The 27,329-nt window shown below is 34.0% G+C and overlaps 2 protein-coding genes across 7 annotated transcripts in view; one reads left to right on the top strand and one right to left on the bottom strand.

The window, feature by feature from the left end:
* Positions 1-1,098: 1,098 nt before the first annotated feature.
* On the bottom strand, positions 1,099-7,717 carry LOC107037836 (acetyl-CoA acetyltransferase, mitochondrial). 2 transcript variants are annotated; one of them, XM_015256605.1, is made up of 9 exons: positions 7,452-7,717; positions 7,211-7,357; positions 6,723-6,837; positions 5,886-6,079; positions 4,871-5,161; positions 4,595-4,783; positions 3,406-3,563; positions 3,215-3,331; positions 1,099-1,404 (listed from the first exon to the last, which is right to left on the bottom strand). In XM_015256605.1, exons 1-9 carry the CDS (start codon positions 7,476-7,478, stop codon positions 1,131-1,133), a joined length of 1,512 nt encoding a protein of 503 aa, XP_015112091.1. In that variant the 5' UTR covers positions 7,479-7,717; the 3' UTR covers positions 1,099-1,130. The 2 variants fall into 2 exon arrangements, with proteins under 2 accessions (XP_015112091.1, XP_015112092.1); XM_015256606.1 differs by having other exon boundaries at positions 1,238-1,292; positions 7,452-7,713.
* A 3,504-nt stretch (positions 7,718-11,221) lies between these two features.
* The window catches only part of LOC107037895 (synaptotagmin 1), a 32,095-nt gene continuing 15,987 nt past the window's right edge, over positions 11,222-27,329 (top strand). For 2 of the 5 annotated variants that reach the window (XM_015256708.1, XM_015256704.1), the window contains exons 1-3: positions 11,222-11,520; positions 25,828-25,969; positions 26,478-26,603. In XM_015256708.1, the coding sequence (XP_015112194.1) occupies positions 25,831-25,969; positions 26,478-26,603 (265 nt within the window). In that variant the 5' untranslated portion in view covers positions 11,222-11,520; positions 25,828-25,830. Of the gene's footprint in view, positions 11,521-23,680; positions 24,000-25,827; positions 25,970-26,477; positions 26,604-27,329 lie in introns of those variants that run through there. The other 3 variants (XM_015256707.1, XM_015256706.1, XM_015256705.1) reach the window with 3 other exon arrangements.

The following is a 27,329-nucleotide window of genomic DNA, read 5'->3' as shown; positions in this document are numbered from 1 at the left end:
AATTTTAATTAATGGCGATTGATAGGGCCCAACAATACCTGCATTTGAGGAAAAAAAGATTCAATTCCATCGATTCAAGAGGGAACAATCGAAGAAAAATTTGTATGGACAAGTTCTAAAAATTGAATTTTCGGACTTTTTGGATCATAACGGGTCGATATAAGGCGAAAAATCCGAAACCTAAATTTGAACGATTACAATGCTGCCGGAAGAAAAAATGGCAGGTTGAAGCAAAAAGGCCGGTTCAAAAGAAAATCAATTACTAAAAATAATGAATTTTCAGTCCTACTCCAGAGACACAAAAAATTTATGAAATTCAAAATTTATTTATTCATGATCTATTACGAATAAAGTAAAAAGTAAAAAACGAATAAAGTAGCGAACATTTGAAAAAAAGCTAACATCGTATGACTCCTGCACAGTTAATTTTGTTTTGTTTAAATGAAAATTTGCGCCATTTATGTAAAATAGACAGAAAAAAAATCCTTAAAATTGAAATATATTTTCGATTCTTTCCCAAACATTTTTCGGGCAATTCTGCATGAATGGTGCAATTTTTATTTTAAAAAATAACGAAATTAGTTGTGTAGGGGTCGAATTAAGAAAAAACTCATTCGTAATTGTTATTGCACACATTTTTTCAAGAATTATGAAAAAAAAACTCTGCAGCTCCAAAATTGTAGACCCTGGACTATTTTTAACACTTCAAGCGTCTGCGGGGCAAAGAAACAATAAACAATTAATTATTTTGCATTGATTATTCGCTTTTCGAAACATATAATCGATCTTCAATGCATGATCATCTCACTCCAACAACCCGCGAATTTTAAGACCCATAGTACGCTCTTCTTAAACCGTTTTACCGCTTCGCTACTGAATTATGAAAGCAGCTAAGAATTAAACGAAATAAAAGAGCCAATTCCCCTCAAAACCGAGACGAGAAACTCGAATATAAGTGCTAATAATTACTATGTAATGCATAAAACATGCATAGAAACCGAGTACAAAAAACCCCAAGCTAATTGCTATAAATTTGAATAGAAAAGGAGTGCCTTTGTAGCAATTTTTTTCAAGTAATTCTCACAATGCATTCATTACTATACATTTTTCAAGGGCAAAATACAATGGTCTCAGCATCTGCTCTCGATTTCCTCCAGTCTCTTGTGCAGGAGTTGAACGTCCAATCGGTGTTTGCACAGGTATTGGCCCTCGAGAAAGAGCACTGGTATTTCGTATTTGTAGAGTTTGTGGTAAACTTCGTTTCCTGGTGATGTTATGTCGACTTGGTCCAGCTGGTAGCGCCCGGAAAATTGACATTTCAATGTTTCTTTGAGTACGTCACAGAGGGGACAGGGATTTTTTGTGAATAGTGTCAACCTTGGTGGCGATGAAACTGGATGCGACCTGCGGGATTTGCGGGTAAACGCGTCTTGATTTTTCATTCCGCGACTTTTTTTCGGTAATTGTGATATTATCGAGGAGTAATTCAATATCTTTACCGATTGCTGTGATTGATAGCAGATTGAGCATATTTTAGTCAGTTATCAGGACAATTCTATATGATGTACACTGAGAGAAAAAGAAACACGTTGTCAAACAAGTCTTGTTTGGGCCAACAAAATCGCTAGTTGAAAATTGCCAAAAAAGAATTTGTCTGGTTCGAATTTGAAAGTCTCAAACCTGAATAATTGTTCTGCTTTAGACAGCAACGAAATATTTGGCTCAAGAGGCGGATAATTCACACCAGACGGTGCCCTTTCAGGATAAAATATCTCATATAGAGGGAAATTTATCAACAAATATTTTATCCCTAAGTTACAGGATTGCTATCATATCATTATTATTGTTTCATTTCTTGTCTGTGATTATTAGACAGCCGAAATGAAAAACCACTATCCCTTGTTTCGCATAAAACAAAGATTTTTCGGGAGCAAAATACGTATGGGAGTATCGAATAACGAAGGAGTAGTGCTAAAAATGACATTTCTTGCGTTTACAGAGAATGCGATTTTTTGTTGAACTACTAAATCTATTTTTGCGACAAAAATTTTTCATTCCGGCGCACTCTCTGCATGTTTGGCACAAAAAAAATCCTTTTTTGATAATTTTCAAAAAAACTATTTCCTTGGCACAAGTAAGACTTGCTTGAGAACTTTGTCGTTTTTATCGAAGTGAAGGGACTTATGAAATTACGAAACTACCTGTGAAACTTCCATTAAAAAAATTTATTTTATTCCTTCGTAAAAAGTGTAAAACTTCATATAGTCCTCTCAAGTTATTGGAAACGTTGTTTGCAAAATACAACTTTAAAAAAATAGTTATTTTGATTTATTTTCGATATTTTCACGTCTTGGTTTTTTATTCTGCGATTTTTTTATTCATCTTTACCAATTGCTGTGACCGATATCATATTTGTGTCAATTATCAGAACAATTCTATCAAATCTAGAACCATTTTCGTTCTTTTCATACTCTCCGAAGGTATTGTACAAATTTGTTGCAAAATACCACTTCAAAAAAAAGCACATGGTCATTTCGATTAATTTTCGATAATTTCAAGTCTTGGATTTTTATTTTACGATTCGTTTTCATTTTTACCAATAGCTGTAACTGATATGATATTGGGGTCACTTATCAGACCAAATCTATCAAACCTAGAGCCATTTTCGTTCTTTTCGTTATCACGTTCTCATCAAGTCAAGGAATTTACTAAATTACGAATCAATTGAATTTCCATTAAAAAAAATTATCTTATTTCTTCATAAAAAGTATAAAACTTCATATAGTCTTCTCAAGTTATTGTAAAAATTCCTTGCAAAATACAACTAAAAAAAACACATGGTTATTTCGATTAATTTTCGATATCTTCAAGAACTGGTGTTTTATTCGGTGATTTTTTCTTCATCTTTATTAATTGCTGTGACTGATAACATATTTGAGTTAATTATCAGAACAATTCTATGAAATCTAGAGCCATTTTCGTTTTTTCCGTCATCACGTTCTCATCGAAGTGAAGGAATTTATGAAATTACAAATCTATGGACCTTGCAGTTGAAAAATATTTTTTATTTCGTCATAAAAGTATAAAACTCCACGTATCCATCTCAAAATATCGTAAAAAATTGTTGCAAAATGCAACATTAAAGAATAACATGATTATTTTGATTAACTTTCAATATTTTGAACAGTCTGAGGGATTCCAATGGAAGACTTACAGTTTCTCGATCATTATTGACGAGGCACCACCGCCACCGTTGCAGATCGAGGCGACTCCCTTCTGTCCAGGCTTCAGGGCGTGCACCAGGTGTACAACAATCCTCGCTCCTGACATACTGCATTAAAAATTACAATTTCAGTCATTTAGATAAATTCGTTCCTTTTTCAGGAAATATTTAAGAATATTCACCCAATGGGATGCCCCAGAGAGACCGCACCACCATGAACGTTGACTTTGCTGGGGTCTAGGTTGAGAATCTTTTGATTTGCGACAACGACAACACTGAAGGCTTCATTGATTTCCCATAATGCTACATCATCTTTGTTAACTTGAGTTTTTTGCAGCAACTGAAAAATAAACCGAGAATGACGTTTACAAAAATTGTATAACGTTGACATCAATTATTATTTCACAGAAGCAGAATTCCTACGAAAAATTTTTCACAAAATTTCTTCAAAAGGAAATCCAATAGAGTAATACCACATTTTTTTTTTTATAGATGATATACAGGGTGTCCCAAAATTGATCTGACATACCGTGAGGGTAGCTCGGGGGTATTATTTGGAGACGAAAACTCTAATGAAACTTTTGTCTCCGGCGCTTCGTTAAGGAGTTATTCGTCAACAAAGCAAAAATTCATATCTCCTCTCTCACTTCGGCTAGAGGAATGAAAATGATGGCAATCGATTGGGCATTTAATGCACAATGATCTGAGAAAAAATTGTTCTTCTATCATCATGTCCGGGTGAGAAAACCCGCAATGAATTTCAACGCGGCGTCAGAGCCATTTGGTTCCCAAACGCAATGGAACCCTAAAAATCAGAGTCAACGTAAAAAATTCATATCTCCTCTCTCACTTTGGCTGGAGGAATGAAAATGATGGCAATCGATTGGGCATTTAATGCACAATGATCTGAGAAAAAATTGTTCTTCTATCATCATGTCCGGGTGAGAAAACCCGCAATGAATTTCAACGCGGCGTCAGAGCCATTTGGTTCCCAAACGCAATGGAACCCTAAAAATCAGAGTCAACGTAAAAAATTCATATCTCCACTCTCATTCAATATCAAGAAATGAAATTGATTGGAATCGATTGGACATTCAATGCCATCATCCCTCTGCCAAGAATGGGAAAGGGGGTATGATCTCTCTATCGGGGGATAGCGTTTGATCGGCTGTCCTTTTTCCTTGATAACTTATAAACAAAGCGTCGGAGACAAAAATTTCATTAGAGTTTTCGTCTCCAAATAACCCCCCGAGCTAGCCTCACGATATGTCAGATCCGTTCTGGGACACCCTCCTGGGTAAATGGATTCTAATTCAATTTTTAGAATGAAACAGAGAATTCTCCGTTTTTAATGTAGTTTTTCATACTTACGGAGGGAATAGCAAGTGCTGGGGCAATTGGAAAATCGATAGGATCAGTCTCGGCATCCTGGAACCCAACGACTCTAGCTAACGGTTTGAGATTCATTCTCTGGGCGACCTCAGCTGTTGTCAGAATCAGAGCAGCAGCTCCGTCGTTCAGGGTTGACGCATTGCCCGCAGTGACAGTGCCATTTTCCTTCTGACAATCAGGATGAACAATATAATGACTCATTAAATAATTTGTCGAATTGTCTAGAATTTGTGGAATTTAATCGAGTGGGTGTACCTGGAATACAGTCTTCAAGCCACTGAATTTATCAAAATTCACTCGCTTGTACTCCTCATCCTCAGAGACAACTAGATCAGGTTTTCCCTTCTTAAGGGGAACACTCACAGGAACTATTTCATCCTGAAAGGCTTTATTCTCCCAGGCAGCTGCACTGCGTTTGTAACTGCTCAGGGCGAACTCATCCTGCTGTTCTCGAGTTATTTGGTGCTTCTTCGCGGTGTTCTCTGCACAGTTGCCCATGTGGAATTTGTTGTAGACATCGGTCAAACCATCTACGACGATTCCATCCTAGAATGGAATATCCTAATGAAGTAGCCAACTGGTAAAACGGTTTTAGGATATCGAAGTACTTTGGCTATTTTTTTTTTTTTTCAGTGAAATGCTTTTCTAATTTTGTAGTTGAACAGCAGAACTGTCATTTGAGCCCCATTTCACCCTAAGTTTCCAGACGTTTTACAAATATTTTATTAAACTTAAAATATTTTACAAATATTTTATTAAATTTAAAATTCGAAGGTCTGAATTTTATTGTTGATATTGAGCTGTGAGAAGGAATTTTTTTAATCTGAAAAAATTGGAAAGTATACTTTTGGAGGAAGATGGATAAAGTAATGGAAAAATTGAAATGTTTGAAGATTACGTGTATTTTTTAAAAACAATTTATAAACAATCAATTTAGAAAAATACATTTGGAATTATTCATATTCAAAATTTTACCAGAAATCGATTGCATGCCCAAAAAAATAAAGTTTCCGAAAGTTTAAACAATTTCAATTATTTATTTATAAAAAAGGATTTCGAAAGTCTTGTCTAGCTGGATATTGAGATATATAAGGATATAAAAAATGTAAAAAAATGTGAAAATGTATATGTATTCTCCATATTTTGTGGGGCAATGGGAAGGGAACAAAATGTGAAAACCCGAGAGGGTATCCATCTGGACTAAATTAATGAAATATAAAAAATGGAATGTTAAAAAAAAGATTCAGGTTTTGGGATATCGAGAGTTTACCTCGAGGTTGATACCTCCATAAGGAGTGACACCACGCCTCATGTAGTATGGGACGTTGGACATGGACTCCATGCCACCAGCCACGATGACTTCTTGATGGCCACATTGGAGGGATTGAGAGGCTAGCATCACACTTTTCATGCCACTGGCGCATACTTTGTTGATTGTTGTGCAAATTGTGGACTTTGGGAGCCCTAGAAATTGCGATTTCTATAGGATTCTATATGGTGATGGCAATAAGGTGAATAAATTCTCAGGTAAGAGTATTTATGCTTGAAATTTCCGGTATACTTCTTGAAAAATTGTATCACATATTAATTCCAGGGAAATTTCAAGGAATTTTGTAATTGAAAATTGACCATTTTGTGGGAGAATCAATAGGAAGTGCAGATTTCAGTTCAATTGTTCTATAAAAATGAATTAAAATGATGGAAAATCTTAAACTGAAGAATTTTTGTCTTCCTGCTATTCAAAAATTTGGAATTTTATTAAATTTTTAGTGAAATATGATTTCTTCCCGCTAAATTGAATGCAATATCACTCTCCGAAAAATTTCATTATACCGCAAAAATTATTAGTCAATTGTCCATAAAAAATCAATTTTTTTTCACCATATATCAGGAATTTTATCAAATTTAATGTTTGAAAGGGACACTTTATCATCAAATAAATTCAAAGAATATTATGTTTCGAACTTTAACAAGAATCGAAATAAAAATTCAGGAAGAGCGAAGAAATAAATGATATGATGTCTCCGAAGTGAATAATTCTTTAGAAGAAATTATTCTTTTATAATTACACTGTTAAAATTTTTTTTCAAAAACTAGATGAAATTACCAGCAAATATTGTTGATTGTCTGGCCGGTGCCTGTCCCAATCCTGCTTGACAGACATTTCCCATATAAACTTCATTGATTTTGTCTTTGGCGATGCCAGCACGTTCAATAGCCCCCTAAAACATAAATCAACAGTGAACAGCACAATCTCATTTGATTGAAGAAAGGAACACATGTACATGTGTCAAAAATTTGTCTCATCAACGATTCAATCAGCTATTAGCAATACTAGCCATTGTTAATAATATTGATATCACTATTAATATAAAATATTGAAAATAATGTTGAAACAATATATTAAATATTATTATATATGACAATAATAATAGTGATATTATTATGATAATTAATAATAATAATAATAATAATATATTATTCTTATTGTTGTTGTTATTATTATTATTATTAATATTAATATTAATATATAATTACTACATAATATTTATATATAATAAGAATAACATTTATTAGCTATAGATTATTTGTTACCTGAATGGCAACAGCTCCTAATTTAGTAGCTGATAATGATGATAATGATCCGAGGAATGATCCAATGGGTGTCCTGGTGGCACTAACAATGACAACCTCATTAAGATTGGCCCTAGTACTGTAGGACCTGCATCTCCCCAAACACGTCTGAAATAATTCATTCATTAATTTCATTATGAAAAGAATTCAAAGATTTCAAGGAACAAATGACTATTTTTTTTACTGAAATATCTTGGAATACCTTGGCTGCCTTGGATATCAGCTGCATGGTGGCAAATAGGCTATTCTATTGAGACTCTGATAGTCAATCACTGAACATGTGGAGACCGGATCGGTTAATTTTTAGCGCACGTACTCTATTATCTGTTATCGAAGTTCATGGGGAGCCCAAAACCGCGTCATACGTGTGTTGTTGACCCTGGAGTCATCCGTGATTGGTTATGACGCTCCATATCCTCAATGCAGCACGTAGATCGTCATTAATAAGTCATTAATTTTGAATGCATCAAAATTGAATGACTAAAACCAAAAAAAATCATCAATGAATGAATTTCAGACTTTATTTCACGGTAAAAAATATTGAATTGTGTTAATTGTTAGCAATTGTTGAGTGAATATTCTATTTTACCGCGCTAAAATTACGTCGATCACGTGATTTGTCGACGCATGCGCGCAGATCGCAGCGCGAGGTTTAAAAATTGAGGATCGAAAAGTTGAACTCGGGAAATGATTCATTAGATCATGAGAAAATGCAAGATCATGACTGTTAGGATATTCTATACGGAATATTCATGGGTTTGACACTTCAACCTCCACATCATTTACATTTTACTTCACTCGATTGATCCATCCAGTGGCGCCATCAACATCTCCTCCGCAGTATTGATTATGTTATTTAAAAAACTGATGGAATTACTATTTTTGAAATACTGTATGTAATATTCTCGTAGTTTCTATTAAAAGCTCTTGTCCGTAATTTATATATCGGTGAGCAACGAAAATAGAATAGAAGGAGAGAAATACAGGGAAAATAAAATTAACGGAATTTTTATTCAGCATTAGAAACATTTCTACAAGGTTTATTAGCTAAAAATTGAATATAGTATGTGTAAATGTATAATATGTATCAGTAACTGGAACATATTAATTAGATTTTCACATCACATTCTTTAAAAATTTGCCAATAGCTTCAATAACTATGTAGTAGAATTAATCCGTCTTCCTTGTATTTATTTTTATCAATAACACAATTATATTACGAAGAGAAATATTTATCCTTTGTCTCACATTTTGCTACCGATTGGACGCGCTGTATTCGCCAAATCCGAAATTTCCAATTTTTTATGTCCGGGCGTCCAAAATACAATCGAGCTGATCCGTCTTTTTTTGGATTTTTTCGAACAAAAACTAACAATTATATTAGAAGGGGTGAAATTTATTCTCTGCCTCACTTTTTTGTCCTTCATTTGAGATAAAAATTTGTGGAACACAAAGTATTGAGACCATCTAGATTGCACAGTAATTTTTCACGTGATTTTTGGATCATTTAATTATCTGCGCATTGGCGAGTGACGTTTGCCCAGTCGGCTCGAGGATTTTGATTCCGAGGACTTCCTGACGGGTGTTTCAATCCTAAAAAGAGAAAATTAATGTCCAGTCTAGCGTTAAACATGCAAATGCAAATGCAAATTTTTTCCATTAATGAAAAATTTTGTATCATTTGTATTACGATCACCTATTCTCAGATCTCAACATTTTAATGACTAGCGGCGTTGCCGGTCGCTCAACTGGTACCAGATCGTGGGTAATCAGATGGCTATACACAGGGATCTACAATGAAATAGCGCTCACCATAATTATGACCAGATTGGAACGAGATAATTTTATTTTCTGGAAAGTAAACACGAGAGTTTGACTTACGTAGGGCAATGAGCTGTCCAAAATGGGTCGATCAACGTGAGATTTAATCGGGGATTTCGCCTCGCACTTTGAAGAATCCACGTGATCGATGAATTCCTCCATGATTAATGAATAAAACGCAATAAAAAATTGATATCAAGTTTAATGGAGGCTCGATGAAATTTAAAAGACCGACAGAAAAACGGATATGTCCGGAGTGTCGTTCAACTCGAACACAATAAGTGGCAGAATATTATTATCGATTATTAAATCGATAATGACAGCTGCTAAGCGACCGCCGATCCCTAGCTGACAATTAAAAATTCATTTGTGTCGGGACGAACAAATTGACGTCTGATGACATGTTATTGTCATTTATTTGCTTGTCCTCACGAAACTGTTTGTCTGAATCAAATAAAGATTATTTGATTTAAACGATGATTCCTTTGCTACGCAAATGAAAGTCATTGAATAAATTATTATTCTAGAAGCGCTGTCATTTATATGAAAATTGAAGTCTTCTCCAGGCCCTATTGCGAGTTATGATTGCACTAAACTAATTTAAATTGTGGAGATTACAGAAAGGAAACCCTCACATAAAAATTAATCGCCAACGTTTTGCACACTAAATGCGTTCCTCGTAGCGAACATTTATGAATCTGTAATGAAAACAAAACCATTTAAAGAGTGATGGACACTGTTTTAAAAATGCGAACATATAATTGTTGATCTCATGTCCCTTATTTAGACCCTTACTCTGACCCTTGTGATCCTTAATCTTGCAACCCTTAATCTGATTCTTGTGAACCTTATATTGACCCTGGTGGCCCCTATTTTGACCCTAGTAACCTTTAGTTTCTGACGCTTGTCCCATGTCCCTTATTCAGACCCTTACGATCCCTCATCTTGCGACCCTTAATCTCACCCACATAACCCTTAATCAAACCCTTGTGGCCCTTATTCTACCCCTTAATCCAACCCTCCCGACCCTCGTGGCCCTTATATTGACCCTCACAACCCTTATTCTGACCCTTATGACCCTTGCAACCCTCAAGTTCGGAGTCTTACTTTCCATTACCAATTTTTCATCACCAGAAGTCGATTTGGATTTTTACAACACAGAAAGATAAAATATCTTCAATTCCGTATTTCGATTTCGTTTACCTCATCCCACCAAGTCCTTAAAAATCGCACTAATCTCAACCATTTTAATTCCATCCACCGCCCATCAATATCCCCCCCCCCCCCCCNTTTGACCCTAGTAACCTTTAGTTTCTGACGCTTGTCCCATGTCCCTTATTCAGACCCTTACGATCCCTCATCTTGCGACCCTTAATCTCACCCACATAACCCTTAATCAAACCCTTGTGGCCCTTATTCTACCCCTTAATCCAACCCTCCCGACCCTCGTGGCCCTTATATTGACCCTCACAACCCTTATTCTGACCCTTATGACCCTTGCAACCCTCAAGTTCGGAGTCTTACTTTCCATTACCAATTTTTCATCACCAGAAGTCGATTTGGATTTTTACAACACAGAAAGATAAAATATCTTCAATTCCGTATTTCGATTTCGTTTACCTCATCCCACCAAGTCCTTAAAAATCGCACTAATCTCAACCATTTTAATTCCATCCACCGCCCATCAATATCCCCCCCCCAGCAAAAAGTCTCCTCCATCCCTTTATTGTCCTCCTCTCCAACAATCTCCTCATTGTAGTGTCAAGGACAGTGTCCGTGGGGTCGCGTTCAGCCTCTCCGTTATTCCGTGTGGTTACGCCGCGCGACTGAGTTGCCAGTGACGCGGTGAATCAACGCCGTTCCCACCCCTATAGAAGCTCAAAAGGGCGAAAAAGCTCCATATCCCTCGAATGCCGGATCCTCCCCGCCCCGCGCCCTTAAAAACCGGCCGTGGATGTGGCGGCCACCGGTGTTTCGCCCTCTGGCGAGCCACCAAGATAGAACGAACATAACGTATATGAAGGGGGACGTTTATCGATCCTCTCCCTCTCATTTTCCATCGAAAACGTCCGCCATATTCCAGCTCAGGCGCACTCGCAACACCCTCTCCCACCCCCACCGCGCTGGCAACTCTGACCCCTTCACCGAGTGTGCAAGAGGAGTTTTCGTGCTTGGACTCGGTGGATACTTTACAAATTTAATACAATCAATTAGCATCGACAATGTGGTAGGATTCAGCTGTCCTTTGGAGAATAAAACGAGGGGTAGTTTGTTGTGAATTTTCAGTAGATCGGGGCTGTTGGCGTCTTGTGACGTAAATACGGCGTGAAACCTCTAATATAGTACTCGATATTTTACGTACCGTCGTGAGTGGTCCGACATTATTGCTTCAACAGTGAGGAAAATACATTCCAGGAAATTGCTCGAGAGATAGTGCATCGAGCTTGTACGTAAGTAATTTGCTGTGTTTTTTGGGATAATCGAGCAGAGGGTGGGGTGACGTCCTTCATTTTTCTTCGGCACTTGTCGTCCAGCGGGATGGGGCAGAATCGACTGTTACGTGATTTTGGGGGAGGTCTATTGAGCTGAATCCACGCTGAGCTTGTGGTTGTTTAATGAATTGTTCTGTCGAAGTTCGTGGGCACTTTGTTACGCGGGACTCGCGAGAAAATCTTATTGATTAGCTTTGGAGTGAAATATGGTTGGGTTTAGGGTCGTCGGGAATGCTTCCGGGGCAGCGGGGTGAGTGGGGCAACATGGACACTTGCGGTTTTTATTTTAAGGAATTATCGAATTGGGGGTGAAATTGTAGAATTTTTTTAAATTTTTTTCCGGTCGTGATGAGCCTGAGACGAGGAAAATTAACGAGTTTTTCACAATTTTTTTTAATGTTTTAGAGAAGGTTATTGATTTGGTTTTGTCGGTTTTTTTTAATTAACTGAGTTGAGCTCAAATTTTTAACATTTTAGAAATGTTTAAAGGGGCCATTTCGCCTCAGCCTGTCTTTTTCTGGAATATTGATTCCGTTTTGTCGGTTTTTTTTTTTAAATTGACAGATAGTCCCCTCACGAGTATTTTTCATTATATCCCTGGCATATTTCATCCAGAAAAAAATTCATGCCTGGAGTTATTATCGATGCAATTGAAGGAAGTAGTTAATTTTATTTAGTCGAATCATATGCAAAACTTGGAATTGTCTTTATGAGGTGAAAATTCTCCGCGAGAACGAGAGTCAATAAATGAACTGCAATCGATTTTTTCGTAAAGTGGAAATGAGAATATTAGCGGAGACCCTTCGGCGTCATATGTAGGGCAGTCAATAGACCCCATAGCCGCCATAATCAGATCTCCCAAAAAGCCAATCTTTTTTCGCCGGAGTCTAGATGAGGTTTCCTCCACTCGAGTGGTCCCATCCTCTCCACATGCCATGATTCTGCCCTCAGGAATGAAGAACAGGAGAGCAAATTGTTGTCATGGAGAAATGTTTTCTTTTATTGAAGCGTCTCTCGCGAATGCGAGGATGAATGGAAACTCAAATTACCAGTCGCGAAATTACTGTACCGTTGAGCTTTATTGATCCAGAGGCAAATGTGAGGATTGATATTGTCAGTAAAATGATGTAGATTTCAGCATAAAAATAACAATTCTTCTCCCCTTTGATACGAACCTGAATTGAGCTCAACCGATGATTTGTTTTCTAATTTTTGAACATTTTTAAAAAACGAAAAATGATCATTTTGTTCTTTTCCGAAATATTCATTCGGTTTTGTCAGTTTTCTTTTAATTGATAGGTAATTTCCTCCCGAGCATCCCCGATTATTGGATTAGTTTTACATTCTCTGCTATATTTCATTCAGAAAAAATTCATGTCTTGATTTATCATCGATGTAATTAAAGGAAGTAGTTAATTTTATTTAGTTGAATCATATGCAAAACTTGGAATTGTCTTTATGAGGTGAGAATTCTCCGCGAGAACGAGAGTCAATAAATGAACTGCAATCGATTTTTTCGTAAAGTGGAAATGAGAATATTAGCGGAGACCCTTCGGCGTCATATGTAGGGCAGTCAATAGACCCCATAGCCGCCATAATCAGATCTCCCAAAAGCCTATCTTTTTTCGCCGGAGTCGAGATGAGGTTTCCTCCACTCGAGTGGTCCCATCCGCTCCACATGTCACGATTCTACCCTCAGGAATGAAGAGCCACGAGCGTATTCTCCGTGGAGAGCAGATTGTTCTCATGGAAAAATGTTTCCTTTTATTGAAATGTCTCTCGTGAATGCGAGAATGAATGGAAACTCAAATTACCAGTCGCGAAATTACTCTGCCGTTGAGCTTTATTGATCCAGAGGCAAACGTGAATATTTGTCTTCCGCATATTTACACGCGTGAAAACATTCCATAGAAAATCTAGTGAATTCGAGAGAAAATTCTATTGGATGGCTACTGAACTTCTGTTAACAATTCTGTTTATTTTTCGGCGATTTTATTGAAGAATTCTCCAACTTTATTGCGCTATTTTTTGTAGAAAATATGCGATAGAAACTTTGGATAGAAAACGTCAGCAGAATTTCGTCTTTCTATCCAACTTTTGCTATAGAAAGTATCTCAATAGAATAAGTTCTATAAAAAAAATAAAATTGATTGATCTATTGATTTTTTCTGTAGAATATCTCCCATTGAACATTTCTATTGAACAAAAATGCACAGATAAGCCATTCAGTTTTTTAATAGTCAGCTAAAAATATCAATAGAATTTTCTAGCGAATTCTCATTTTTTTCGCGATTTGATTAAAAAATTCTAGAGCTTTATTACGCGTTTTTTTATAGAAAATGTTCGATAGAAACTTTCGTACAAAAACATCAGCAGAATTTCGTCTTTCTATAGAACTTTTGCTACAGAAATTTCTCGACATGAATTTCCCAAGTTTGTTCCACTCTATTTTTCTAATTTTTCATTTAAAAACATCAAATAAAAAACTCACAATTAAAAAATTAAAGCCGAGAAATTTTTGTAGAAAATTTCTCGATAACGTAAGTTCTATAGACAAATCTAACTCTATAAAAAATTTTAATTGATTTTTCCTGTAGAATGTTTTCCATTGAACATTTCTATTAAACAAAAACGCCCAGATAAATAGAATTTGTCAACAGAGAAAACATCAAGAAAAAACTTCAATAACATTTTCTAGCGAATTCGCCAGGTTTTTCTATAAAATTTTTTCTTCCGTATAGTAATTTGCAATGTGATCGGTATTGAGATTAATATCTGACGAATTTCACGAAAATGTGAAGCAACCATGCCACACTTTTTCGTGAAATACGTGAGACATTCTCAATAAAATTAAAATGCGAACCCAGTAGTCATCCCACGCGTGGATATCCCAGAACAATTTATGTCGACAGCTACTGGAGAACAGAACACCCATACATAATTCGAAATTCGAGTCTTAATAAACGAAGTTATCGGGTGTAACGTGTGGGTAATTCGATCATTTTTCACTTTCCCGAAACTGAATTATTTTATTGCCAAGCGAATTGACTTCATCAGTATCGATTGGACGCTGGTTTGTTGGTCACAATGGACCCCCGGCGGTCCCCAGAGCCGTAACTTTCACGCTGGTTCATTAGGGCTATCGTCGTAATTGCACAGAACCGGTGGTTAAATTGCCCCTTACTGATTTATCGAGTGGAATTAGTTGAGAAAAACCGAAAAGTTTCTCGCAATTGGATTTCATTGGGAGCTTTCATTCCGGATGAAGTTCTTTGAGGGCTTTGAGGGGCGAGGAGTTGCACAGAAGTGATTCGTATGACGTTTCAATTCGTATCAGTTGACCGTTAATTTTTGTCAGTGATGTTACGTTTAGCTTGAGCTGCTTAAACAAGCAGGGGATGAGCCTTTCTGTCAGAAGGCATGTGCCCGTTACTTGATGCGTTACTCGTCTTTTTCATTTTTTATTTCTACCAATTCCATTGGTAGTAAGCTTCCGAATGGATCCGCAGAAATTTCATTTTTCAATTTAAAAGTGGAAATTTTTATCGAAAACGTTTCCTGAAACGTTTAACCTTCTAAAATTGAGAATTAAATTTCGGCTTTATCCAGTGGGATAGGCATATCTACACGACCCCATTTTCAAGAAATGTTTCCATGTGAAAAACAGTGATAGAACAACGATATGGCATTTTATGCGATAAACGTTTTTGACATCAACTGCTCTATTTCAAAAAGTATTGAATCGATCAATCTGAAATTTTACACAGGAGTGCAACTCGATGATACTAACTAGTCCTCAACATTTTGGAACTTTACCACATCCTTCACTCATGTAATGGAACGTCAAAGCAACTTTCAGACAATAAAAATAGAAGAACACCAATATCTCGTAAACTTTGTAGGAACGGGTATATATATTTTGAAAGAACTAGGTAGGACACATCAAGACGAATATTTCGAAAAAAAATTGAAATCGGATGAATAATTTTTGAGATATTGAACAATATAGTTTTATAAAATAGTTTTATACAAAAAATTGAATATCTTTAAAACTACTCATTCGATTTCGCCCATCTGAAATCCCAGCCTGTAATATAGTAAGAGCTAGAATCCTCCCAAATTTCAACTTCCGATCTTAATTTTTTCAAGCGTTATCGTGCTCAAATCAATTTTATCACAAAAATGAAAAATGTCAATTACTGGGCATCTCGCAATAGTTAGCTAGGCATATTATGCTCCGATTCGATAGATATCATAAAAACACAAAGCAACAAAATTATTATAACTGTATATAATTCATATAATTCACCTGTTCTTCTCATTGGATCTAATTTTGTTTATTGGTTTTCCCTTAGGGGATTTTTGTATCTCAGAGAAATAATAAATTACTTCTATCTATCTATCTGGAGGGAATATTTTGACGCCAAAAATGTTCCTTTGATGCAGTAGTTTTCGAGATATTGCGAGAAGAAAAATTTTTCGGAATTGAAATGAAATTGGTAGAAAAAAAGAACAAGTCTAAATTCAAAAGTCTAAAGTCTAAGAAAAGTCTAAATTGAAATAGAAAGTTGATATTCAACGCAAAAAGTAACGGTCAGATGTCTTCAGTCGGATAGACTCCACCCCCTTCTTGTTTCACCATGTAATTATAATTTTTAATTAATGGTGAAATAGTATTGAAGCATTCTTGACATCAGGACGGGGGAATTGTTGGGCATGACGTCAATGGTAGAACCCCAACAATGTCGTGAGATAACTCGCTTCACTACGCATACGTTATTCACTTCGTGCATTAATTTTAATCCTAAATTAAAATTTTCAATTCATATAGGGGAGGGTCGGGCAAAATGGGACGTGTTGAGATTTTTCTAATTTTCTAATTGTCAATATCTTCAGTTGTAAATGAAGATATTGACTAATAGAGAAGATCATGAAACGTCCCATTTTGCTCGATTCTCCTCTAGAAATTTTTATTATCGATTAATATGTCTCGCTGTTAGAAATAGTCAAAAGTGAATGTCCATGGGGAATTGTCTGGTAATTGTTATGAGTCTGCTATTAAACTGCATTCATAGAGGAAAATGATAAAATTTCTGTTTTTACTGAAACTTCAAGAATATATTTCTCTGAATTATCATTATTTTTATTGATTTTCAGACAATAATTGAATAGAATTTTACACTTTACATTGATTTTTCCAGAAAATTTTGAATTTTCCATGACGAAATTTCTTGCAATTCCACTGATTACATTATATTAATCCGATGAAATTTTTCATCTCTGATTTTTATTCTTTGCTATTTTTTTATGTATTCTATCAAAATGTGAGGATAGAAATTAAATTCTGTAGTGAATTGGTAAACTAGGATAAGTGCATTTCAACTGAGGACAATTATCAAGCGATATCTCGTAAATAAAAACAGATATCGAAATTTTTGTTAGAAACTTTTTTGTAGCCCACATCTCCCTCTACAAAAAAGGCTCTAATAAAAATTTCGATATCTGTTTTTATTTACGAGATATCGCTTGATAACTGTCCTCAGTTGAAATGCACTTATCCTAGTTTATCAATTCACTACAGAATTCATGGGTATTCTTTCATTATTTGAAAAAATATATTAATTTTAAAACTTTCCGGAGACAAAAATCATAATTTTTTTTTTCTTGCGAATCGATCATTATCCCAACAAAAAGTATCAATACTCTCCTTATTATTTATCATAAATATCTACTCATTTGAAAATGAGAAAAACTGTTCCCACAATTTGTATACTACAATGGGAATAGAATCCAATAAATTTAATTTAATCTAACCGCAAAGAAAAATTGGAAAGAAGACAATAAAATAAATTAGTATTATAATGAAAAATTCCGAAAAATCTATCGCAAAGTTCAACCAAAAATTTAAAAAAGTTCATAATTTTTTATGAATTTCATTAAAAATTTCAATTCCTGATTCACTGTTCCCATCGATTTTGCGATAAAATTTTGGAAATCCCACGGCAAACTTCCTTGAAATTTCAGTGAAACCATAACGTGATAAAAATTTTCCAGAAATTTCAGCCCATAAAGTCGAAAAAAAAATTTGAACGCGTCGATTAGACAATTTTTGATTTGATGTGAAAAATGCTATCGAGAAAGTCTCGACATCAGAACAGGTGGAATCGTCAGACATGACGTCGATATTGGAACCCCTACAATATGCGAGATCTCAGATTCTGATCTTCTTCATTCACCAGAGCCTGCGCACGCACCACTCGAGTTTACGCACACGGTTGCATGGGTTTCTTCTTTCAATACAAGGGGTATCCTATGGCGTGGAGCCGTATGTGTATGGGTGTGGGGTATGAATGAAGTCGTGTTGTCCGAAGGAATTGAGTGGATGATCCTCGGTTCTGGTCAGACGAGTGTGCATTTTCGATTTTCACGCACGAAAAAATTTCGTACACGCAGACAAATGGTTTCTGTGAATCGAATAAACTTTATTTGAATTAAATGAATCGTTTATTTCGTAATTCTAATAGAGGATTTATTTGATGCAAATAGAATTTATTCAATTCAAATAACCCATTTTTGTGGGCGTAGGAAAACCTAGCGAATTCGCGAGACAATTGTGTTGGATTTCAATGGAACTTTCTGTTTCAATAAATTTAATTAAATTGTCGCTGGACAATTCTATTGGATTTTTATTGAATTTTCTATAGAAAAAGTTGATAGTGAAATAGAATTTGATTTTTCGAATTCTATTTGATTAAGTGTCGCGACACAATTTTTTTGGATTTCTGTTGAACTTTCTATCTCTAGTTTAGTACACACAAAAAAATTGAAAGTAAATTACGTGTAAAAAGTCGTTTAACGCTCTATAAAAGTCATTTTTTACGCTCTCTGAAACGTATTTTACGCTCAATATCGGTGTACATTACGATTACATAAACGTAATTTATGATTTCGTATTCGTAAATTAAAGTTACATAAACGTAACTTACGTAATTAACGATGAAGAAAAAATTTTTATTTCAAACGTAAAGTATGATTTTTTTCCTAAATTACGCATAATTAAACTTAAGGATTTTCAAGTATGTTTTACAGTTGGGTACAGACTGCACTATAGATTCAACAATTTTCAATCATCGAATTTGTCAATTAAATTGCGTGAGAAAAATTTAAATAAAAATCATGAATATTCAGCGCCATTCAAATTAGCTTTTGCACAGAATTATTATTTTTTTGAACATTCGTTGTTTATAAATAAATAATTAAAATTGTTTAAACTTTTGGAAACTTTATTTTTTATAGGTTTTTGGTAAAATTATGAATATGAATAAATTTATTACGATTTCGAACAAATGATTTTTATGATGGGAAATCGATTGTTTATAAGTTATTTACAAAAAATGCTCGTTATTTTCAAAAATTGCAATTTTTTAATTATTTCATCAATCTTCCTCCAAAAGTAAACTTCCTAATTTTTGTTTCCAGATTTCTAAAATGTCTTCTAATGGTCCCATATCGAGATTTAAATTCAGACCTGCAAACTTTAAATAATAAAACTATTGTAAAATCTCCGGAAACTTAGGGTCAAATGTGGTTTAGCAAACCGTGAATTACGCTTAGAAAAACGTAATTTTCGTGTAAATTTTTCTGCGCGTTTCGAATTCACTAGGTTTTTCTCTGGAATTTTTTGGCTTTTAGATTAGATTAGTGAAGACGATCAATGAAAATTGTTGGCTGGGTGAACCTGGAGTTCAACTCCACTATGAATTCCCGCTCTATGAAATTCTCGATTCCAATATCTAGGACAAGACTCTGAAGTGAAAAAACTAATACCCTTCAACCCGCTCAATACATCACGCCCCCAAGAGCCCTCACAGCTTCATGTACCCACCGGAACCTACCCTATTAACCACAATTCCTGATTTCCTCCAGCCCGGATCGAACACCATTGGAGCCCCCTTCATAAATTTAAATCAGCGTATGCTAATGCCTTCGAACGCTTTTATCAATCTTCGATATTGATCTCGCGGCGCATCTGACATTTTACCTGGTTTGACTCTTATCCTCCATGAAGAAATCTAAAAATATGAATGGAGAGCGGAAAAGGTCGTTCAGAGGCGAAGAAGTGAGATAAGATCGTATAAATATCGAGGCAACAAAGAGGGTCTTCACATATAAATGTGAATAAACCGGAAAAATTCAGAATCCGAGTGAGGATAATCCGCGGAAATGTACATTTGTTATGTTAAGAATATCCAAGTACTTTGACTATTTTTTCTCCAGTGAAATTCTTCTCTACTTTGAGCTCCATTTGAGCCTGAGTTTCCGGATATTTTACAATGCTTTTATTATTTAAATAAAATGTTGTAACGAATCGAATATTGAATCGAATGTTTGATTCGTCGATCCTCTTCCCTCTTCTCTGAATGTGCGTGTGTGTGTTTTGTTTCTGGTATATTATTATTATTATTCTTGGTTTCGAAACACGTCAATTTCGATATTCGGAAACTTATTTTGTGATTTAATAAATAAACCGCCCCTTCTCTGTATTTTACTGCCCAATTCATTACAATATAAATTATTATTTAAACTTTGCAGGGCTGAATTTCTATCTCGATATTGAACCGTTAGAAAACATTTTAAAAACCTGAAACAAAAATTAGAGAGTTTACTTTGGGAGGAAGATTGATGAAATCATTATTAAAAACTACAATTTTTTAAAATTATGAGCATTTGCTATCAAAATTTATGAACAATCAATTTTCCACCATAAAAATCAGTTATGGAAGATCGAAACAAATTTATTCAAATTGAAAATTTTAGCAGAAATCGATTTTATGCCTAAAAAATGAGATTTTCAAAAGTTTAAATAATTTCAATTATTTATTTATAAACAGCGAATGTTTAAAAAGATGATAATTCTGTTCAAAATGTAATTTGAATGACGCTAAATAATCATGATTTTTTTTCACGCAATTTCATATTGAATTTAATTCATCCTATATTATTAAAAATTTGATATTTCCAGTGACATTTCGAAGACTTTCGTCATCAAAAATTCACAATTTCATGAAAAAAATAGGAATTGTACATTTCAATTTAATGAGTCCAAGGAAATTAACAGAAATAAAAAAAATATGGTAAACGCATTCTTAAATTTTCTATGATGTGGAGGATACAAAGAGTATCGTTAAATATAAATGAAAATAAAGCAGAGAAATTCACAATCTGAATGAGGATAACCCAAGGAAATCTATATTTATCATTTTAAAATCGACATAAAATATCTATTCGCCGATTAATAAACACTTTCATTGGTGAAACATTAAAATATTCCAAACGCTCTCAGAAATCGATAGAATAATTACGTGAATGAGCACTATTTGAAATCTCTTCTCCAATAAATATTGAATTAAATTCATCCTGCATTATCAAAAATTTGATATTTCCACTGACATTTCGAAGACTTTCGTCATCAAAAATTCACAATTTCATGAAAAAAAATAGGAATTGTAAATTTCAATTTAATGAGTCCGAGGAAATTAACAGAAATGAAAAAAATAAGGTAAACGCATTCTTAAATTTTCTGTGATATGGAGGACACAAAGAGTATCTTTAAATATAAATAAAAATAAAGCAGAGAAATTCACAATTTGAATGAGGATAACCCAAGGAAATCTATATTTAAATCTATATATAAAATATCTATTCGCCGATCAATAAACACTTTCATTGATGAAACATTAAAATATTCCAAACGCTCTCAGAAATCGATAGAATAATTACGTGAATGAGCAGTATTTGAAATCTCTTCTCCAATAAATATTGAATTAAATTCATCCTGCATTATCAAAAATTTGATATTCCCACTGACATTTCGAAGACTTTCGTCATCAAAAATTCACAATTTCATGAAAAAAAATAGGAATTGTAAATTTCAATTTAATGAGTCCGAGGAAATTAACAGAAATGAAAAAAATAAGGTAAACGCATTCTTAAATTTTCTGTGATATGGAGGACACAAAGAGTATCTTTAAATATAAATAAAAATAAAGCAGAGAAATTCACAATTTGAATGAGGATAACCCAAGGAAATCTATATTTATCATGTTAAAATCGACATAAAAAATCTATTCGCCGATCAATAAACACTTTCATTGATGAAACATTAAAATATTCCAAATGCTCTCAGAAATCGATAGAATAATTACGTGAATGAGCAGAATTTGAAATCTCTTCTCCAATAAATATTGAATTAACTTCATCCTGCATTATTAAAAATTTGATATTCCCACCGACACGTCGAAGACTCGTCATCAAGAATTCACAATTTGATAGAAAAATCAGTGTGATCGGTAAATTTCAATTCAATTATTCAAAGGAAATTATTTTCAATAAAAAAACCCCAGTGGCATATTCTTCACTTTTCAATGAAATTGGAAATGCTCAATAAACTCCGATATTTATCTTCAAAAATGGCAATTCTACGACACTCTTTTTTCCCCCAGCCGACAGACTTCCAGCTCAGTCCTCTAATCTTCTTACGGCCTTATCCCGGATTTTTCCGTTCATGGCGTTTCGCCATTCACATCCTCGTCCCACGCAATCGCCGGGGCTCGATAATGTCACTGACGTGGATGAAGCTACTGGCTGCTGTCCACCACGCATCTCAATGACTTTATTAAATTTATTTTTCCATGTATCGACGTATTTACTCGATCAAAATAACAGTCAAGCGTCCTGACTATTTGTATTCGATGCCATTTCATTTACTAAATCTAATGATATAAAAATAAATCGAGAAACAATTTTCTATTCTTCATTTCGTTGATCCCACAAAAGTTTTTCTTTGTTTTACATCTACGCTGACAGAAAAAATAATTTTATCAAGAGAATTTTATTTCAACCATCATTTGGTTATTAATTTTCAAATAGACATGATTTTATAGTGAATACCAATTATCTCTTCTCGAGATACATTTGATTGGGAGAAATCGAACTTCTCTAGAATGAGAGTATTTGATTTCTTTCTAGCCAGAAGTTTGCCAACTCCAGAAATTCGTTGGTTTACTCAAAAATAAAAATTATTCTCATGACTAAATACGTTGTTATCTCAATCAACACGATCATGTGGTACAAAATAACGTGCAATAACAAATAAATTATAATTGAAGTGAGCCTTTCGTAGGTCGAATCAGGATGAATATTGTTACGCGGAAAAAGCTTCGAGATTGTAGTAAGATGTCGTTGAGTTGAAAGAAGTTTACATTTCTTGACTAAAAAAAATCGCATTAGTTTACAATGACAGAATCACCGATTACGGCAATTCAACACAAACTTGGATATCACAAATTTCGTTCAATGCGATGTACGGAAAGCTCAATTTCAACATTGACTTCATTCGAGAAAACAACATTCAATTCATAAGAACAACATTCAAACAACATTAATTTCAAAAGAAAAGAAAAATAGAATGAAAACCCTGAAAAAATTTGACTCGAGGAAAGTCTATAGAAAATATCTGAACAGAATAAGTTGCACAGAAAAATCTAACTCTCTTGACATTTTCTATAAAATATTTCTTATAACCCTCTATCAATCATTATCTACTGTTCAAAAAAAAAAAAAAAAAAAAATACTCATATATCAACGTATTCAATTAATATTATATATTCAGTTTGAAAAAGAAATCATATGAAAAATGTATTCACTGGCTGAAGTCCCTCGGGCAATGGCCTGTTGCGAGTTTGCTCGCAACAAATTCCTTTAAAGATTAAAAAAAAAATTTCTTTTTGAACTTTACCAGAAATCCAATAGAATTATCTGGCGAAGTCGCTACGTTTTTCTACTAAATGTTTCGGTGCGTGTGATGTCATCTCAATCCTCAAATCGTATTTTCAAAGATTCATTGACCAAAATATTTTCTTTGTTCAACAATTAAAAAGATATTTATTTAATAGTGTCCCGACCACCGAATGTAGCCTATGAAATCAACATACGTTCCTCCAAGGTCGTTCAAATGCTATACGTATGTGCTCGCCTCAAGTTCAGCATGTCAATAAATTTTTTTTCCACTCTTTATAACACAGACCAGTTGCCAGTAACTTCAGTTGGTGCGCAAAGTCCGGGCTCGACTATTGTGCACTCGTATCCTTCACTCATCTCCGTGACGAATTTATAGAGCATTGTGTGTTCTGCGATAAAAGAGTTTAATCAGTGGAAATTTCAATCAGTTTCGCGAATGCTGGACGCAAACGTGATTTCGTAATGAATTAATATTTGTTTGTTTGTTCAGTATGGAGAGACAATTCAGACGTTCTATTTATATTTTCTATTGTGACTCCAATGGCTGGACAGAAGCTACTGATCACGCGTGGCTGCACAAACAACTCCAACACTAGTAACAATTGCGTCAAGTAATTCTCTCTCAATTTGACGTACATGTGCGTATAAAAAAATTTAGCGGAAAAACCTAGCGCTTTCTCTGAGAAATTCTATTGAATTCTTATGGAATTTTATAAAAACCAGAACAGGGCGCGCGCTTCGCGCGCGTATTGTTTTCCGTGGGTGCGAGATTAGTAAAATCTTGCCGTTTCTCGCTTTCATTAATTTTTATCTCAATAATAATGCAGGAAAAACGAATGGTGTGAACAAAGTTTTTCACAATGGAAAATTAATTGTTGAATAATTTATTCGGAATCGTCCTAATCCTCTTCATCTTCTTCTTCGTTTCTATTTTACTTGTATATATATTTTATGTATATACATGTATATTTTACAGAAGTATATTAATTTTTTCACAGTTAAAAACAATTCAGTAGCGAAGTGGTAAAACGATTCAAGTCAATTTCGATTATTGACCAGTTTTCAATGAATATCTCGGAATCTAAGGGAGATAGGAAAATTTTTGTTATAACCTTTTTTGTAGAGCCGATTGAGAGCTACAATAAATGTAATTATGAAAATTTCACTGTTTCCCTTAGATTCGGAAATATTCCTCAAAAACTGAACTGGGAGACAACTCGACTTAAACCGTTTTTTGACTTCGCTACTGAATTATAGTATTTTTTTTATTTATATTTGTTTCTTTTAAAAAACGCGCAGATGAGCTGTAGAATTTGTCAATAGTATCACTCAAAAACTAATAGAGAATTCAATAGAAATGCAATAGAATTTTCCAGCCGAGTTGGCTAGGTTTTTCTATGAATTTTTTTCGTTCGTCAAAGTTCAGAAATATTTCGAAAGCTGATTTCAATTCAAAGGCTGACCCACTTGAATACCCCTAAGTACTTTCGGGAACTCCACTCATCTGAAATAAAAAGTTGTGAAGGCAACAATAACTGTTTTGATAACATGAGAGATTATTTGTTAATTGATTGTGTGAATCAAATAAGAAATGATTTCATGAAATTAAATCACGTGATTTCAATGATTTCAACGATTTCACATGATTTCAGATTGATCACGGACGGAAAAATTTAATAGAAAAACCTATCGAATTCGTTAGAAAATTCTATTGAATTTCTATTGAACTGTTCTATTAGTTTTTGGCCGATTCTATTAAAATGTCCAATAGAAAATATTCTGTAGAAACAGTCAATAGAATTCACTTTTTCTGTATAACTCATTCTATCGAGATATTTTCTATAGAATTTCCTCGGCTTAAATTCTCTAAGATTTTTCGTTTGACTTTCTTGATGAGAAGAAAAGAAAAATAGAATGAAAAAAACTTGGAAAATATGAGTCGAGCAAATTCTATAGAAAATATATGAAAAGAATAAGCTATATAGAAAATCGAATTCTGTTGACTTTTTCGATTGAATGTTTTCTATTGAACATGTCAACAGAATCAGCCAAAAACTAATAGAAAGTTTAATAGAAATTTAATAGAATTTTCTAACGAATTCGATAGTTTTTTGTATTCGATAGGGGAAATTTCCATATTTAGAGTTGAATATCGTAGAAACTGTGTACTATGAAATTTTACAAGAAAATTCACCGTATTCAGAATTTATCAATTTACCACGGATTTGTTTTTTAAGAATATTGTAAGAACCGTTTTCTCATAAGATGGAAAAATTTAGTTCGGACATAGAAGCCCGCAATTTATTATTTATTATCTCCTAAACTGTATAATACAACTAGTTAGAATTTTTTTCAACAGCTGGGGAATATGATAAACATTATCTATGAAAAACATGAGGGCAACTGTAAGAAAAACCTGTTTTCTGGGGATATACCCTGAGGAGTTCAACATTTTTTTCCTTTCAGAAAATGCCGGCAGTGAAAAGAGATATTCCGCTCACAGCGGAGAGTCAAAATGCGGCACGCCCTGTTAACAGCTCTCAAATCCCTGCTACATTGCCAAATGAAATATTGAAATCGGTGACAACCAGCGAAGAGTCTATTACTGGTAATTTTTTCAATGTTGAATAATTTTGTCTGAATTTGTTTCGCATTGAATCACATTTTTGAAACATTCTTCATCCTTTCCGTGGGTTTAAATAAATGTTCTTCAAATTAATGAACATTTACAGAGAAATATTCCTTTTCTTTCATTTTAAAAGACTCTTTAAAATAAAAAAATCTGAATTATCAACATTTTTTAATAAATTTAATCTGAATATATAATTTTTATAAGTACATAAATATAACAATTATATGTTGAGATAAAACCTTAATGGCAGTTATTAAAAAAGCATCTCCATTCATTCAATTTCCATAGTTATAAATAAATATTCATGAATTGGTGAAAATTTTTACGAGAAATATTCATTTTATTTTATTCTCATGCAAGTTTCTATATACTTGCACGTAATAAAAATAATATATTTAAATAAAACCTGAATTGCGACCATAAAAAAAATATCTCCATTCATTTATAAAACCATGAATGATGCTTGAATTTTAATCACCTTCAGCAGGCGTTTCGGAAGCTCCAACAGAGTCGACAGCGAAGAATATCGCGACAAAGATAGAAAATGTTGGTGAAGAGATAGCAGCTGCAACAGGCATCCCAACATGGGGAGTAGTGGCTATCTTCATAGGTAATTCTTCACACCAAATATCCGCAAAACTATTAAAAACGAAATGAAAAATTCACCCAAAAAATCATGACCGTCTTAAGTTAATAATTTCAAAAGTCTCAATTTGAGACTCATAGAATCAGGTTGAGATCAGAGATAGGCATAATCATAAATTATCATTACCATTAATTTCATAAATACTCCATCAAGTAATAGAACTCAACAATTTTCAATTATTAAATTAATCAACAATTAAATAATTGAATTCCGAATTATTTTACCAATCAATAATCGAATTCGGAAGAATGACGATTATTTGATAATCTCTAATATTTTTTGAAAATTTCCAATTATTTACCTAATAGTTATTGAAAAAATTTAGATTCTCAATTATTTATTATTTTTCAAGTTCCAATGATAAACGAATGAATTCGGTTATTTGGGGAAATAATCCTCTTAATATTTCTGGAAAAATGACTGATGCCGATCACTGGTTGAGATTTTGAATGCCGAAGTTAAAACTTTGAGAATTCTTCTTGACGAGAAATTCCAAGATGCCACATATGAAAAAATTCAATAGAAAACCTAGCGAATTCGCTAGAAAATCTATTGGAATTCTCAAGGGATTCTATGGGGTTTCCATAGGATTTCCATTGAAGTTCTATTGAAAAAGTCTTCTCGAAGAATTCGAATATTTCTCTTGAGATTTTTTCCATTTGAATTATTGGGCACAAATTTTTCAAGTTT

This window comes from Diachasma alloeum, unplaced genomic scaffold, assembly GCF_001412515.2.
Source record: "Diachasma alloeum isolate Michigan unplaced genomic scaffold, Dall2.0 Dall_scaffold_00271, whole genome shotgun sequence".
NCBI lineage: Eukaryota > Metazoa > Arthropoda > Insecta > Hymenoptera > Braconidae > Diachasma > Diachasma alloeum.
The sequence above is the reverse complement of the archived record's forward strand: the minus strand, read 5'-3'. Positions and strand labels throughout refer to the sequence as shown.

What these genes read in the sequence shown, in the direction of transcription:
- LOC107037836 (XM_015256605.1), bottom strand. Translation starts at nt 7,478, where the DNA reads ATGCAGCTGATATCCAAGGCAGCCAAG. An exon ending in ACAATCAACAATATTTGCTG is followed by an intron (nt 6,080 to 6,722) that starts GTAATTTCATCT and finishes CGCAATTTCTAG; the next exon opens with GGCTCCCAAAGTCCACAATT. An exon ending in TCTCTGGGGCATCCCATTGG is followed by an intron (nt 3,332 to 3,405) that starts GTGAATATTCTT and finishes TTTTTAATGCAG; the next exon opens with TATGTCAGGAGCGAGGATTG.